Raw genomic sequence first — 14768 nt, 5'->3', positions numbered from 1 at the left:
AAGGAGCAGAGAGCCTGATGCAGGACTCGATCCCAGGACCCTGGGATCATGACCTGAGCCGAAGGCAGACGCTTAACCATCTGAGCCACCCAGGCGCCCATCTGCTGTATTTTTTAAAAAAAGGATAGTCACTTCTGCCATATAGAAAACAAGAAAGCCACACGAATAAGGAGGCAGAGAGATGAAACAAAGAATGGTTTTTCAGAAGCAACTCAGGGGGCCTGGTAGACATGTTAAGAATGATTTGAACATAGATGGGAAGGATGGAAGGATCGAGTAAGCCCCAAGGTCCATGCGCCAGTGAGGTGCTTCCTGCTGGTGACTCCAGATCTGTTCCCTGAGTCCTGTGCCCAAGCCATGCAGTTAAAAGCTATGGCTGCCAAGGACGTTTTCAGCCAACTACAGTCATGGCCAAGAGCATTTGCCCGCCCCCCGCACCTCCCCCCTGTGGCCCTGGCGCCTTTGGGGTGCAGAACCCCCTAGTTCACCCTCCACTGTAGGCATCAGAACCACACCACGATGAGACAGCACTCTGGAGTCGTGTGTACCCCAAAACTCAGGCAGTGGGAACCTTGATCACTTTTGCCGTGATTGATCTAAGTGTGCTAACCTGCTCCTTCTTTTTCTCCCTCTTCTCTCATTTGTTTTAAACTAATTCAATAAACAGTGGGATTTGAGCATCTTCAATCAGACTGTGAGCTCTTCTGCTCTGCGGACCCTGGGCATGCAGCTCAGTCCCCTACCAGGAGGCTCCCATAGCAGCTCACCACTTTCCCAGGGTGACAGATCCCACTTTGTCCATTTTGTGGATGAGCAAGCTGAGGACAAAAAGCCGAGTCACTTGCCGGAGACCTAAGGTTTGAGTGCAGAGAACTCCTGGTGCCCACATGCCTTACAGCAGCCCCTCCACTGCCTAAGTGTGAGAGCTCAAGGTCACACAGCGCCCCTCCCCCCGCCACCACCCTCCCCCCTGCTTCTCAGCTGCTCCTTCCAACCTTTTTTCTTCAAATTGCTGACTGTAGTGATCTTTGAGTCCCAGTTCTGTTTCTCTCTTTGTCCCTATTTGCCTGTCTCTGCCTCTCTCTCCCCAAATCTCTGTCCATCTGACCCTAGGGGTCTCATCTCTGGGCTTCTGCAGTCCATCCCCCCATCTCTCCGTCTTTCCATCCCTCTCTCAAATCACTCTCTTCTTCGACCTCAGTAAGTCTCTCTAACTGGCCTCACTCTTTTCTGCCCCGGAAACCCTTTTGTGGGTTCTTCCAAGTCACCCCTCCTCCCCTAGGGAATCCTCAGAGGCAGGCACCCTGCCTTTCTCAGAGGGGGTGGCTCCATCCCTAATTCCATCCACTCCGCAGCTCAGAGAAAGCTTTTGCTCCGTTCTGCAGCTTCGATTCCCATTTGGGCTCTGCAAGAGAGACTGAGGATTTTACTCAAGGGAACAGCACCCCACCCTCCAAAGCAGGCACTTAACACCCTCTGGGCCCTGGGCACCTCTCTTTTCCACCCTTGGCCAGCAAGCAGAGTCTCTCTCTGCTCTCATTTCTTTCTCCATGACATCAGACTTCTCCAAGGTCTTGCAAGGGCGGGGGAGGGGAGCATCACCTGCGCCCCCTTCTCCTCTCGTCCCCCAGAGGAAGCTCTGGCCACAGCATGGTGTGATGTGACAGACAGCATTTATTCCAGACTCCAGTGTCCACAGATGACAGGGTGGGGGTGGAGGGGCAGGGGTGGGGATCCAGTGTCAGACTATGCAGTAGGACATCAGGTGGGGCGGGGGACCAGCAATGCAGGCAGGAGGTAAAAATCGCCCTGGCCAACCGACCCCTCAGAGCCTCGGGGCCTCGTCCTGTCCCGGGCCAGGGCCTGGGCTTGGGTCCAGGAGCTATTCTGGGGCCTGGGAGAGTCACATTCCCTGGAGGAAGGTCCCCTCCTTCCCACCCTCCCTCCCTCCCTTCAAGCAGTAGCTGCTGTAGGTCCCTGCCCAGCCCGCAGAGGAAGGAAGGGAAGGGGGGGCCGGAGGGGGAAGAGGGAAGGTGGGGGCAGGCGGAGGCGGTGGAGGCATGTGCGCAGGGCTGGTTATCTGATGCTGATTCTCTGATGTCAGGTCCAGTAGAGTCTCTTGGAGGTCCTCGGGCTCAGCACTGGGAGGAGATGGAGAGGTCAGCCTGGGCCTAGGCCCACAGGGGCTGCCCCACCACACCCCTGCGGCTCCCCCCACCCTCAGGGTGCCAGGGCCCTCACCCACCTCATCTCCGAAGCCCCCACTGCCATGCCTGGTTCCTCCAGAGGCACCTCCCATGAGAAGGCCCGTCTGCTCAGGCCGCTCTGACCCTGAGTGGCTCAGCTGTGGCTCCCCAGGTGGCCTGGGGGGAGGAGGCAGCATGTTGGAGGGGGTCATGCCTGGGGAAGGGACTGAGGAGGGGGTTGTTTGGGGTGAGGATGGACTTGGGGGACAGGCGGGAGTGGGACGGGGATGGGGATGGGGGTGGGGTGGGAGTGGTAATGGCATCTGGGTTAGGGATGGGTGGGTAGGCTGCTGTCGGAGTTGTAGACGGTGACTTAGTTGGGGGTCAGCTCCAGGGATGGGTTTGGGGATGGCTGCGGATTGGAGTGGAGGGTGGCCATGTGATGGGGCCAGAGAGGATAGATGGAGATGGAACTGGAGTAAGGAATGGGAACGAGATGGGGAGGGAGGGGCCCTGGGGCTGGGGATGCAGTTGAGGGAGACACCGGGGTTCAGGGTGAGGTTAGAGGTGGGTTGGGGATTGGCGTTGAGGATGGAGATACGGTTAGGGTTGGAGGGGTTAGAGGACAGATTTGAGGTCGGTTATAAACCGGGTTTGGGGTTGGGGATGAGGATGAGGTTGGGGTTATGGAGGAGACCGGGGCTTCAGATGGGGCTGCAGTGGGGCTTGGGAATGGGTTTGGGGATGGTTATGGGTTGGGTGTTGCTATGGATTATTAGGTCTGAGGTTGGAGACGGGACTGCATTTCATTTGGCGATGGGGCTGGGGCTGGGATGTATTTGGGTTTAGGGTTGAGGATGGGATGCAGTTGCGGTTGGGGTCGGGGCTGGGGACGTATTTGGGTTTGGGGTTGAGGAGAGGATGCGGTTGGGGCTGGTCATGGGCTGGGTTTGGGCTCGAGGTGGGAGGTGAAGTCAGAGGTGAGTGTAGGGATGGGGTGGGGTTACAGAAGTCAATTCCAAGGTTGCAGGCCACTCACGGAGCCCCCTTTTCCCCCTGCTGGCAGCAGCTGGAGCGACCCTTGCGTCTCATGCAGTAGAAGGCAGCGACGACGAGGAGCAGGAGGCCCACGCTGACGGCCACAGCCATGACAGCCACGCCGGCCTGGGCAGTCTGGGGGGCCACTGCAGGGACAGGACGGAGGAGGAGGGGTCAGCTGGCAGGGCTCTGTCGGCCCCACGGCAGCCTCCTCCCACCCCTGCAGCTCCTCACCAGAGCCGAAGTGGAAGACGTGCTGCTTCTTCCCGTGGGTGTTGGAGGCCTCGCAGGAGATACCTTCTCTGCTCAGGGCACTGGTCACCTTCAGGGTCAGGGAGCTGCTCACCCAGCCCTGCCCTCTGAGGGCCGGCTCTGCTGGCTGTGGAGGCTGGGGTTAGCCCCGGCCCCTGGGATCAAGGGCTGGGGCGAGGGCAAAGGTGAAGATGTCCAGTCCCCCAGGAAGTGGAGGGGCACAGTGCTTGGATCAGCGAAGGGGGCAGGGTCCCCCGAGGGGCTTGGGGAGGGGTGCCTGGGTCCCGCAGGGCTCAGGGTGGAGAGGACAGTCTCTTACACTGCCTCCCAGTTGGCTCCAGCTGAGTTTGGGCTCTGGATACCCGCGGGCAGAGCAGACCAGCCTGACTTCTTCTCCTTCTCTCCAGCTGTCCCCTGTCTGGGGCTGAGGCTCTTCTGGGCTTAATTGAGGTGGCCCTGGGGGTGGGGGATGGGGACGAGCAGGAGGTCCATCCTCCATCGGAGAAGGGGAAGGAGGAGGAGAGAAAGAGAAGGAGAGAGGGGAGAGGAATAGCAGACAGAGGGACCAGCCGTTTGTCCTGGCCCCCCCACCCCCACGGTCCCCATCCAAACCTGCCCCAGCCCGAACCTTGGACCAGCAGCTTGAAGCTCTGGGTGCGGCTGAGGAGGGGGACCGTGGGCATGGAGGCCTCGCAGACGTAGGTGCCCGCCGAATCGAAGGTGATGGAGCTCAGCGAGAGGGTGGGGCCGTTCCCCAGGGGGACGAAGTCCTGGCAGGGAGAGAAGGGGGAGGCCAGGCGGCTGTGAGGGCAGGGTCGAAGGTGCGGGGCCGAGGGTTCCAGGGCTGGGGGCTCCTTTCTCCTTCTCACCTTGGTCCAGCGCAGGGCAGGGGTGGGCAGACCTTGCACGGAGCAATTCACGGTTGTGCTGTTGCCCAAGTATAAGGAAAGCTCCTCCCCGGTGCTGAGCTCGAGGGGGTCCAGGTCTGGAGGGGAGGACAGACTGTCACCTTCCCCCGACCCTCACCCATGCGGTTAGGGGCTCTCCAGGGCTGTTGGGGGTGCAGACGTGAATGCATAACCGTAAGCAGAGCCTGTCAGTGCTCCTCCTGGTTCTCCCCACCTCCACGAGCTTGCCACACTCCCATCCAGGCCAAGGCTGGAGCCCAAATCCAACTCCAAAACCTGTGGTTAACTCAACCATCTTCCTCCAGAGCAGACATAGGGCCCACAGTTAATGCACGACTGGGGAGGTGTGAGGTGGTCCTTCTCTGACTTACCACCCAAACCCCATCACCCATCTCTTCAGCCAGTTTTTGTCTGCTCTGCCTCCGAAACGGACCCTCCCACTTCTCGCCATCTCTGACCTCCAGGACCAATGGCCTTGACTGCTGCAGCCACCTCCTCACTGGGTCTCCCTGCTGGCCAGGATTCTCCGCCCTTCCAGCCTATCCCCCCACCGAGCAGCCAGATGGATCTTCTCAAAACACACACTGGTCAGCCCTGCCCTCAGCCCCAAACCCTTGGCATAGAGGCCAAATTCCTTGACCAAGCCTACAGGAGCCTGCCTGGTCTGACCTCTGCCTACCTCCTCAACCTCGCTTCTCATCCCCCCAACCTTTGTCCCGAGCTCCAGCTACCCTACTCTCTTGCCGTTTTTCTCCAGTATGCCATGGTTGGGTGCTGCCTCAGGGCCTTTGCACTTGCTGATCCCTTTGCCTGGAAGCTCCTCTTCGGGCTCTTCGTATTTCTGATTCCATGCTTTGGTTTCCTACTCAAATGGCCCCTTCTCAGAGAGGCCCCTCTGACACCCTGCTGTGGACACTCAGCTTTCCCCTCCAGCATTGAAGGATTTATCCCCCCAGCTGTTGAGAAGGATGTCAGCTGTCAGCCCTCAGCTGTCGGCCCTCTCTGGGAACTGCCTCAGCTGCAGAGAGCCCCTCGCTCAAGGTCATGCCCCCTTCCTCGGGCGGCCCGCATGCAATGACTGGTTGATGTGGGGGTAGAAAGGCCCAGTGCCCTCGCCCCAACTGGGGACAATTATGAAGGCCAGCTTTCCAGTGCCGTGCAGGGCCAACTGAGACTTTTGCAGCCCGTCTTCTGCCTCTGCCCAATCCTGCTTCCTTCCCTTCCTCAGCCTTCATAGATGTGGATCCCAAGGCATTTCCCATAAACTTCCTGCCTGCAGATCTCCGAGCCAGAATCTGCTTCCCGGGATGGGATGGAGCCTGTAACATCCTCCGTCTAAAACAGTCCCCACTCACCCAGCCAATCCCTATCCCCTCACTCTGTGTTAGTCTCTGTAGATGCCCCCATCACTACTCAAAGCGTCTTGCTCACCATCTACCACCTGTCTCCCCTACTGGGCTGGGAGCTCTGAGAAGGTGGAGACCGGGCTGTCTTGTGCACAGATATCTCCCCGACCCCAGCCACAGGGTCTAGCCCCAGGAAAGGAGGCAGAAGGAGTGCCAAGGAGGAACAGAGCCTTCGCCCAGGGCTCGGGTGCAAGCAGACTAAGGTTTTCTAGAAGACTGGGACCCTGGAGACTGGCTAGACATGGAAAGTACAAAGCAGGGGAGTTGACCTAAAATGAGGAGAGGGGCTTGGCTGGGATGAGGAGAATGCCTGGGTGGGGAGAAGGGTCAGCCAGAGGTGAAGCCAGCCAGGTGGGCCTTGAAGGCCGGGGTGGATCATGTGGGCTTTCTCCTGTGGGGCACTGGGGAGCCATGGGAGGTTCGGAGCTGGGGGCAGGCACGTCTGTGCTTTGGAATGAGCTCTCTGGCTGCCTTGTGTGGGAGACCAGAGGGGGCTGGGGCAGGCACCTGGGGGCGGAGGGGACCATCCGGACCAGGAAGGACCACAGAAATGGAGAGAAAGGGTTGGCGGCGGGGCTGCGGGGGTGAGGGCCAGGAGGCCGCTGGTGCCAGGGCCCCCCTGCCCGCTCTCCTGGGACGCTCACAGGCCACGCGCAGCTCCGCGGTTTTGGAGAGCACCGCGTCCTCAGCAGCGTCGTAGTCCTCGACCCTGCAGCCGTAGGTCCCGCTCTGGCCCCGCTGAACCCCCTCCAGGGTCAAGTTCCCCTCAAGATTTGTTTTCAGCACGTCCTCCTGCTTGTCCTGGGTGACCAGGGATGAGGAACCCGGCTCAGGAGCCGCCCTGGGCCGGCAGGGTCATGCTAGGTGGGGGCCACCCGGGTCAGAGTCAGTCATCTTGTAGGCTGGGGGTCACCAAGTTAGTGTCATACTAGGGTCAGGGCCCCCTCAAGTAATGGGGCAGAGGCCCTTCTAGGCCAGGGGTCCCCCAGGTCAGGTATCACGCTAAGTTAGGACGCTAAGTTAGCTCAGAGGTCCCGTTAGCTCCTGGGTCACCAATCAGGTGCCTTACTAAGCCAGGGGCCACCCAGGTGAAAGGTCAGAAGTTGGTGGAGGCCAATATGTCACAGAGGTCAGGGGCCGGGACTTCCAAAGGAACGATGGGGTGAGTCACCTGAAGGCGGAAAAATATGTATTCCACGCTGGGGTTGCCATCCCCCCGGCAAAACAGCTGGACAGAGTCACCCTCGCGTACCCAGCCCTCGGTGGTGGACGGGCTGCCCACCCAGAAATCCACATTCTCCGTGGGATCTAAGGGAAAGCGCAAGAGGGACGGACAGGTCAGGGCAGACTCATGATCAGGGTCAAGGGTAGGTCGGGTCAAGGGTAAAAGGCAGGGGCTGGGTTAAGGGAAAGAGGTCAGTGCCGCAATCAAGGGGCAGGCTGTGGTTGGTCAAAGGGCAGAGGTCTTATCTTTCGCAGCTCAGGTTCACACTTAGTCTGAGATCAGGGACCAGAGGTCAGAGGCTGAGCTGAGAGTACCAGCCAAGGGTCAGTGGTCAATGCAGGTGGCAGGTCAGGGTGAGATTCCAGGACCCAATTCGGTGTGAGAATATGTGGAGCACGTTTAGCGGTGAGACTCCGTGGGGTTCAGGGTGCTGGAGGGGGTCCGATGTCAGGGCAGGCCGCTGGCCGGCTTGGAGGGTCCAAGGTCGGGGAGGTCAGGACCCGCATAGACTCACAGTGCAGGCTGAGGTGGAAGGCGGGGCTGTCCAGGCGGCCGCGCCGGCCCGTGGGCAGCTGGTAGTTCACGGAGCAGTGGAAGCTGGCGTCCTGATCGGCCTTACGGGGCCGCAGGTAGAGGGTGCTGATGAGGGACTGCAGGCCCGAGGCCTCCCGGACGGTGCGGCTGGTCATGTAGCCCTCTGGGAGAGAGGGAGGAGGCGGTCAGCCAGCCTGGGCCGCCACCCAGCTCCATCCCACGGCCAGCTGGGCTCACCTGCGTTCACCTCCATGGGCATCCGGAGCGGCTCCCCGTTGCGATACCACGTGATCTCGGGGACGGGGTTTCCGTTGCGGCTGTTGCAGGTGGCGATCTGAGACAGACACAGGCATGGCCCTGGGCTCTGACCCAGGACTCTGAAGCCTCGGGCCCCTCTTTCCTCGGGACTTCTCCTCGCTCAGATATAGGAGCCTGGGTCCCCCAGCCCTGTCCTCCCCCAGGGCGCAGGAGTGCAAACCTCCCAGCCCCCTCCTCCCCCAGGACCCTGGCCAGGTCCCATCCGAGGTACCTCCTGGGCAAAGTCATCCACCACGGACAGGATCCCTTTGTTGGGGAGGACCTCTGTGGCCTCCGGTTTCGCTGTGGGGGAGACGGTACCTTCAGGAGCCCCTTTCCCGGGCTCTCACTTGCCCTCCCCTTCCCGGGTGCCCACAGACACTCACCGAACATGCGGAGCTGCGTGGTGGCCTCGGTGCTCGCCGCGCCCGCCCTCACCACGCACACGTAGTTCTGCTCGTCACCCACCTGGGCCTCGGTCAGCACCAGGCGGCCCCGGGAGTCCAGCTGGTATGGGGGCCTGCGGCCCCGGGAGTCGTGTACCCGGCCCTGGACCTCGGAGCCCTGCAGCTCAGCAGAGGCCAGGTGGTGGCGGACCCCAGAGCGGTCTGCCTGTGGGCGGGGAGGGCCTCAGCGCCGGAGCTGCCTGGCCTGCCCTCCCCCACAGTCCTGCGGGTTCGTCTCTCTCCTCTTGTCACCTCCCTCTGGTCTGGCCCCTGTTCCCGGGGGCCTGTGGGGCTGTCTCCTCTCTCTAGGTCCCTCGTTCTCCATCCTGCTCTGCTCCTGTCTCTCCTCCTCTGTCTCCCTCTCCCGCCCTGTCCCTCGGCCGCTTGTCTCATATTCTTATCTTTCTTTTCCCTTAGTCCTATTCCACCCCCCCACCGCCACCCCCCCGCTATATCCTCCTCTGTCTCTGAATATTCTCTCTCAAGAGCCTGCGCTCCGAAGGGGGCATCTTCCTTCTAGTCTCAGCTGCGCCCAGACATCAGGGGACCTTGGAGAGTCCTTCCCCTTGCTTGGCCTTAACTTCCCCACCTGTAAAATGGAAAGGCAGCTGGATGGAGCTCTTCGGTCCTTTGGGCTCTGATGAGGGAATGAATGTGTGCCGCCCTGCAGTGCCCTGACTCCCAGCCCCCTTGGCCACCCTCTGGTCCCCAGCCTGCAGCACTTACCAGGAACCACTCCAGCGCAAAATGGTCGTGGGCCCCCAAGGCAGTGCAGTTCAGGGCGACGGGCTCCCCCTTCATCACCTCCACCAGGGAGGACCCAGACAAGGGCTCCTCAGCCTGGGCACCTGCAGGAGAGCCACTGAGCTCTCTCTGCCTCTGAGCCCCTTCTCCCCCAGGACCCCGGAGTCCTGGCTTCCAGTGCCCTCCTCCCTCAGACCCAGGAATCCAGACCCCTAGCCCCTCCTCCCTCAGACCCTGGAGTCCAGGCCTCCAGCCCCCTCCTCCCTCAGACACAGTCCAGACCCTCAGCCCCTATCCCTCAGCCCCAGGTCCTGCCTCCCTCCATCTCTCATGTCTGCATCTCTGAGCTTGCAAATCCATCAGCATTTCTCTCCATCTCTTCACAGAACTAAGGGCTCCTCCCCCAGGCCACGTGGGGCCCTCTGTCCAATCCTCCTGGGGGTAAAACTGCACCTGTCCTTGTTCTTCCCACTAGACCAGCCACCCCTCAAGGGCAGGGCCAGCACTGGCTCATCCCTTGGCTTCCAGCACCCTGCGCAGAGCCTGGCATGGTGCCAGGGATAGATTTCTCTCCATCTCTGCCTGTGTATCTCTCACTCTGGGTCTCCCATCTCTAGTCCACAGTCTCTGCCTCTCTGTCAGCCTGGCACTCTGTCTCCATATCTCTCAGGCCCTGGGTCTCTTGTCATGAGTCAGGGGGCTAGGGCTGAGCCTGCAGCTGAGGTATGGGTGTGTGGGGGTGGTAAGGGGGGACAGGGCTGGGCAGGTTTCAGGAATGTGGGAGGGACAGGCTGGCCCAGACCTGCCCAGCCTGGTGCCAGAACCCCCTACCCGCCCCTTGGCCCCTCTGCCTCTTTGATGGAGCAGGGAAGGGGGTAAGGTGCGTCCCCTCTGAATAGGAGAGGGGTGAGGCCCAGGAGCCTGGGTCCTGAGGTGGAAGGGAGCGGGTGGCGGCGGGGGGGGGGGTGCGGCTGGATTCCCATCCCATGATCCTGGCAGATAGAGCTGTTCCCATTGGGGAAACCATGCTCTCTCACCCTCTGGGCTGGCATCCTGGCATCAGCTCTCACTTCTTAGAACCTCCCTTCCCTTCCCCGCCCAGCTTGACCAGCCCTGCCCCTGGGGACCCACTATTTACCATGTTTGTGCCAGGGGCCTGGATTCCCAGGCACCCACCTCTGTCCCAGGCCTGTCCCAGGGGAGGGGGTGTGGGGCCAGGCTGGTGCCTGGGGGTAGTCTGAGTAACAGACAGGAGGACAGATGGAGAGATCTCTGTGCCCTAATCTCCCCCATCTCTCTGTCCCTCTGTTGCCAGCCCCTCTGGGCCTCCTCCCCTCCCACCACCATGCAGGTGTGTGGATTTATCTGGGGCCCCAGGAAGGGGGGCCCTGTCACTCGGAAACACTCTGTTCCATCATCACTGCCTAGGGCCAGTGCTCCAGCTCGTCCATGAAGGAGGTGGGTTCTTTAGAGTCTGGGCTCTGAATCCAGGTTGGGGGAACCCTCAAGAGCACGTGACTCACTGGGTTCTAGCCACAGCGTCCCTGACCCTCGCAGAACTTGAGAACCCTTTCCAAGGGAAGCCCTGGGGTTTGGGTCTCCTGTGTCCTGGAAGAAAGCCACTCCAGCCACTGGAGGCCTGGACTCCTGGGTCTGAGGGAGCAGGAGTCTCGAGACCCAGACTCCAGGGGCTGAGGGCCCTCACTCCTTGGTCCCGAGTTTGGAGGGGGCTGACTTCTCGGGCGCTGTCTAATCCACTACTGTGGGATGCCCAGCCCCTCTGCCTGGCTGTCCCCAGGTCTCACATTGGGAGGGGTATCCCCCATGCTCCTGTATCCCTCTTCCTTGGGGGGGGGGTGGTCCCAGGTTTGGCTTCCTGGGCTCCATGAAAGCCCCTTCCCCCTTTCCTTCCCGGGGTCCCCGGGGTCCGCCCCCAGTCGCGCCCTGCTCCCCGCCCGAGCCATACCTGGGTGCGCCCCCAGCAGGAGCGCGAGCACCAGCAGCCACGGGGCCCTGCGCGCCCGGGCCCGGCCGTCCCGGGGCTCCATGTTCGCGGCGGCGGTGGCGACTGCCCGGGCTGCAGCTCGGCGGCCCCGGGGGCTGGGAGCGACCAGGCCCCGCCCCTGGCAGCCCCGCCCCGCCCCGCCCTTCAGGCCCCCCTTCGTCCCCCCCCCAAACCCGGGCGCCCCGCCAGGACCTCCCACTGCCCGGAGTGGACCTCCCAGCGCTGGGCCCGGAGCGGGGCTCCCTCTGGCTCAGGCTGACCAGTGCCCCCGGCGGTGGCCTGACAGACCAGTCTAACCAGTGTCCTGAGCTGGGACCTCAGCGCACGGCCGTGGACCCTCTCCCCCTCATTCTGACTGGGGGCCATTAGGGCATGCACTGGCCTCTCCCAGTGTAACCGGTGGTTCCCGGCATGACCAGTGGCTTGCACTGTCTTCCCCCAGTACAACCAGTGGTGCCCAGCTTGATCAGTGGCCTAGAACAGCTTCTTCCTGTATGCCTTGTGAGGCCCTCCCTTGTAGCCACTGCTCAGGGCTGCTTTCCTGTCTGACCAGTGGCCTGGAACCCATCAGTTCAATCTCTTAAATTTAATGGTCTTCAAACCTCAGTTCAGCCCAGGACTCTGCGATGAAGGTGGGGGGTGGGGAGTGCAGTGGGGTGCTCTTTCCTTGGCTCTCCTCCGTGGAGCCCTCCCTCTCTTCCCCTCATCCCGGGAATCCTAGGAATGCCACCCCCCTTCCTCCCTTCCTCTCCCCTTCACTCCCTCCCAATCTTGGGGGGGATGGGAGGAGAATCAGGCTGGAGGGAGCAGGTGAGTGGGGGAGGGGAGCAGGCCAGGGCACCTGAGGGGAGTGGGGAGGAGCAGAGCCAGGGGTCCGAAGGAAGGGTCACAGGTCAGGTGGCAGGGGGGCCTCACAGATCCCGACTGCTCAAGGCTTCTCACAAGCCAGGTCTGACGGGGACAAAATCCTCTGGGGGTGGGGGAAGGGAGAGATGTCACTGGTTATAGGGAATACTAGCCCTGGACACTGGCCAGAATGGGGGTCACTGGTAAGATGGCTTTGCCCATCGGGCACAGAAGGAAGGCTTAGATTATACGTCAGCTTGGGAGTTATTGGTCAAACTGGTCAAGGGTACTTTATTCATCAGTGATACAGGAAAGCAACTGTTACACTGGGAGAGGAGACCTTTTAGTATTACCCGCACCACCACCTCCTCCAGGATGCCTTCCCTGCTCCCCTGGCTAGGTCAAGCGCCCCCTCTACGCTCCCTCAATCACCTGGGCTCCCCCACCCCAGTCCTGCACATTCTGGGTCATCCTGTCTGGGGATTAATCTGTCCCCCCACTGGACTGTGGGTCCATGAGGGCAGGGCTGGCGCTGTCTCTGTTGGTCACTGCTGTGTCCCCAGCAAAAGGCCAGACACAGAGCAGGTGCTCAGGGAAGGTTTGCAGGGCTCGAGAGTCAGGAGCACGCAGGCTCCCTGGATCATCGCAGGACACATGGTACAAACTCACTCATGGACAAGTACAACTCCAAGGGCTCCCGGGGACAAGCTCACACACTGGGACCCCGTACACCCGTTCCCCAGCTCCTCTGGCTCCCGCTCGTGAACTACTTGCTTGGGCTGGACTCCAGTAGGCACCCTCTCATCAGCTACTCCCACTCCCACCTGCCTCAAGAATCCAACCGGCCAAGGTTCTGGGCAAAGGGGAAGGACCGTCTGGAGTGTGTATGAAGGAGGGAAGGCATAAATACCAGCCACAGTCCCTCGCAGACTTGCAGAAACTAGTACTGTAACGTCATCTGCCCTTGTCCCCTACAATTTATTCCCACAAAACAGCCAGAGGGATCCCGTTAAAATGTGAGTCAACCCACATCACTCTTCTGCTCAGAATCCTTCCAGGGCTCCTCTCAGTAAAAGCTAAAATCCACTCCATGGCTCACGAGGTCCTCGACCCGGTCCTCGTTACTTCCCTGACTCCGTCTTTCTTTCTCTTCCCCCTTGCCAGCTCTGTTCTTGCCACATTGGTCTCTTTGCTTCCTTGCTGTTCCTCCAATGCCAGGCATGTTCTGGCCTCAGGACCTTTGCACTTGCTTTTTGCTGGGACATTCTTCCCCACACAGCTCCTTCCCTTACTTGCTTCAAATCTCTTCTCCAACATCACCGCAACAGTTTCCCTTGGCCATCTTATCTAAAATAGCAATTCCTGCTATCCCAGCCATTCCTATTTCCCTTATTACGTTTCTTCTCTATAACACTTATCGATGCCATGTATTTATTTTTTATTGTTTATCTTGTGTAGAACCTAAGTGCTAAGAGAACGGAAACTTTTTTTTACCACTGTATCTCCAACACCTAGAACAGTGCTTGGTATGACGAGCGGAGTCAAGATCTGTGCAATATATGAATTTTCCGATCCCATCCTTCCTGTGTCATGTGTATACACACTTACACATTTTAATTAACAAGCCTTGTTTTTTCCTCTGTGGCAGCCCTGCCTATCTGCGGTTTCCCTTTCCATGGTTTGTTACCTTCGGTCAACAGTGGTCTGGAAGCAGATGATCCTCCTCCTGATGTGTATTTCAGAGGGGCAAGTGTAGCCTGAGGATAGGTCACAATGCTGGTGCTATTCCCCTCATTTCATCTTATCATGTAGGCAATTATTTTCTCACATCATCACAAGAAGGGTGAGTCTAGGGACGCCTGGGTGGCTCAGTCGGTTAAGCGTCTGCCTTCGGCTCAGGTCATGATCCCAGGGTCCTGAGATCGAGTTCCGCATTGGCTCCTTGCTCAGCGTGGAGCCTGCTTCTCCCTCTCCCTCTCCCCCTGCTTGTGCTCTCTCTGACAAATAAATAAATAAAATCTTAAAAAAAAAAAGAAGGGTGAATCTAGTACAAGAAGATATTTTGAGAAAGAGACCACATTCACATAACGCTAATTATAGGACATTGTTATAACGGTTCTAGTTTATTGTTACTGTTAATCTCTTACTGTACCCAACTTGCAAATTAAACTTTATCATAGGTATGTACAGACAGCCAAATACTAAGTCCCTAGTCAAAAAATACCATATATCTAGGGTTGGATACTGTCTGTGGTTTCAGGCATCCGGGAGCAATCTTGGAACATTCCCCTTGTGGACTCTGGTACCTTTATCCCATTATTTTACATACAGTGTGTGATGGTTGACTTTAAAACTAGTTCACAGCTTGTGGAATACGGGATCATGACACATTTGCTGGGGAATGGGGACTCCCCAGTCATTCCAGATTTCCGTCTGGAAAATGTAACTACTGGAAGTCTGTGTTGTCTTGCGGGGGGGGGCAGTATGAATGCATTCTGGGTTGGACGACAACAGTTTATTGTGCAGGGAAAGTTTAGATAAGAACTTTTTTTTTTTTAAGTTTTCTATTTATCTAAGTAACCTCCACACCCAGCACCGGGCTCGAACTCACCATCCCAAGGTCAAGAGTCACATGCTCTTCCGACTGAGCCAGCCAGGCGCCCCTGAATCCTACTGTACTTTGAATTAGGATTTAACAATGCCAAAGAAGCAGGGACTGGTTGGTTCTACGCTCTTGTGGAGCTGGGACACATTGTATTTTCCAAAGATGGATGTAACAGTATCTCTCATTCCATATGCTCTTCTAACAATCTGATCTCGACACTCCCCAGAAGTGGGGAAACCTACGTTCCTTCCTCTTTTTATATCTGTGCCGTGTTGT

General features: G+C 59.1%; 1 protein-coding gene across 1 annotated transcript; it reads right to left on the bottom strand.

Annotated features, from left to right (window-relative positions):
- Window positions 1–1654: 1654 nt before the first annotated feature.
- On the bottom strand, window positions 1655–11158 carry BCAM (basal cell adhesion molecule (Lutheran blood group)). The gene is made up of 15 exons (XM_045891712.2): window positions 11003–11158; window positions 9019–9140; window positions 8233–8458; window positions 8079–8149; window positions 7787–7883; window positions 7530–7712; window positions 6962–7098; window positions 6435–6591; window positions 4346–4461; window positions 4105–4246; window positions 3796–3932; window positions 3459–3603; window positions 3226–3370; window positions 2246–2363; window positions 1655–2141 (listed from the first exon to the last, which is right to left on the bottom strand). Exons 1-15 carry the CDS (start codon window positions 11082–11084, stop codon window positions 2136–2138), a joined length of 1884 nt encoding a protein of 627 aa, XP_045747668.1. The 5' UTR covers window positions 11085–11158; the 3' UTR covers window positions 1655–2135.
- Window positions 11159–14768: the final 3610 nt, after the last annotated feature.

Source organism: Mirounga angustirostris, unplaced genomic scaffold (genome assembly GCF_029215605.1).
Source record: "Mirounga angustirostris isolate CCGP_5_RB_7025 unplaced genomic scaffold, mMirAng1.0.hap1 SCAF_16, whole genome shotgun sequence".
Lineage (NCBI taxonomy): Eukaryota > Metazoa > Chordata > Mammalia > Carnivora > Phocidae > Mirounga > Mirounga angustirostris.
The sequence above is the reverse complement of the archived record's forward strand: the minus strand, read 5'-3'. Positions and strand labels throughout refer to the sequence as shown.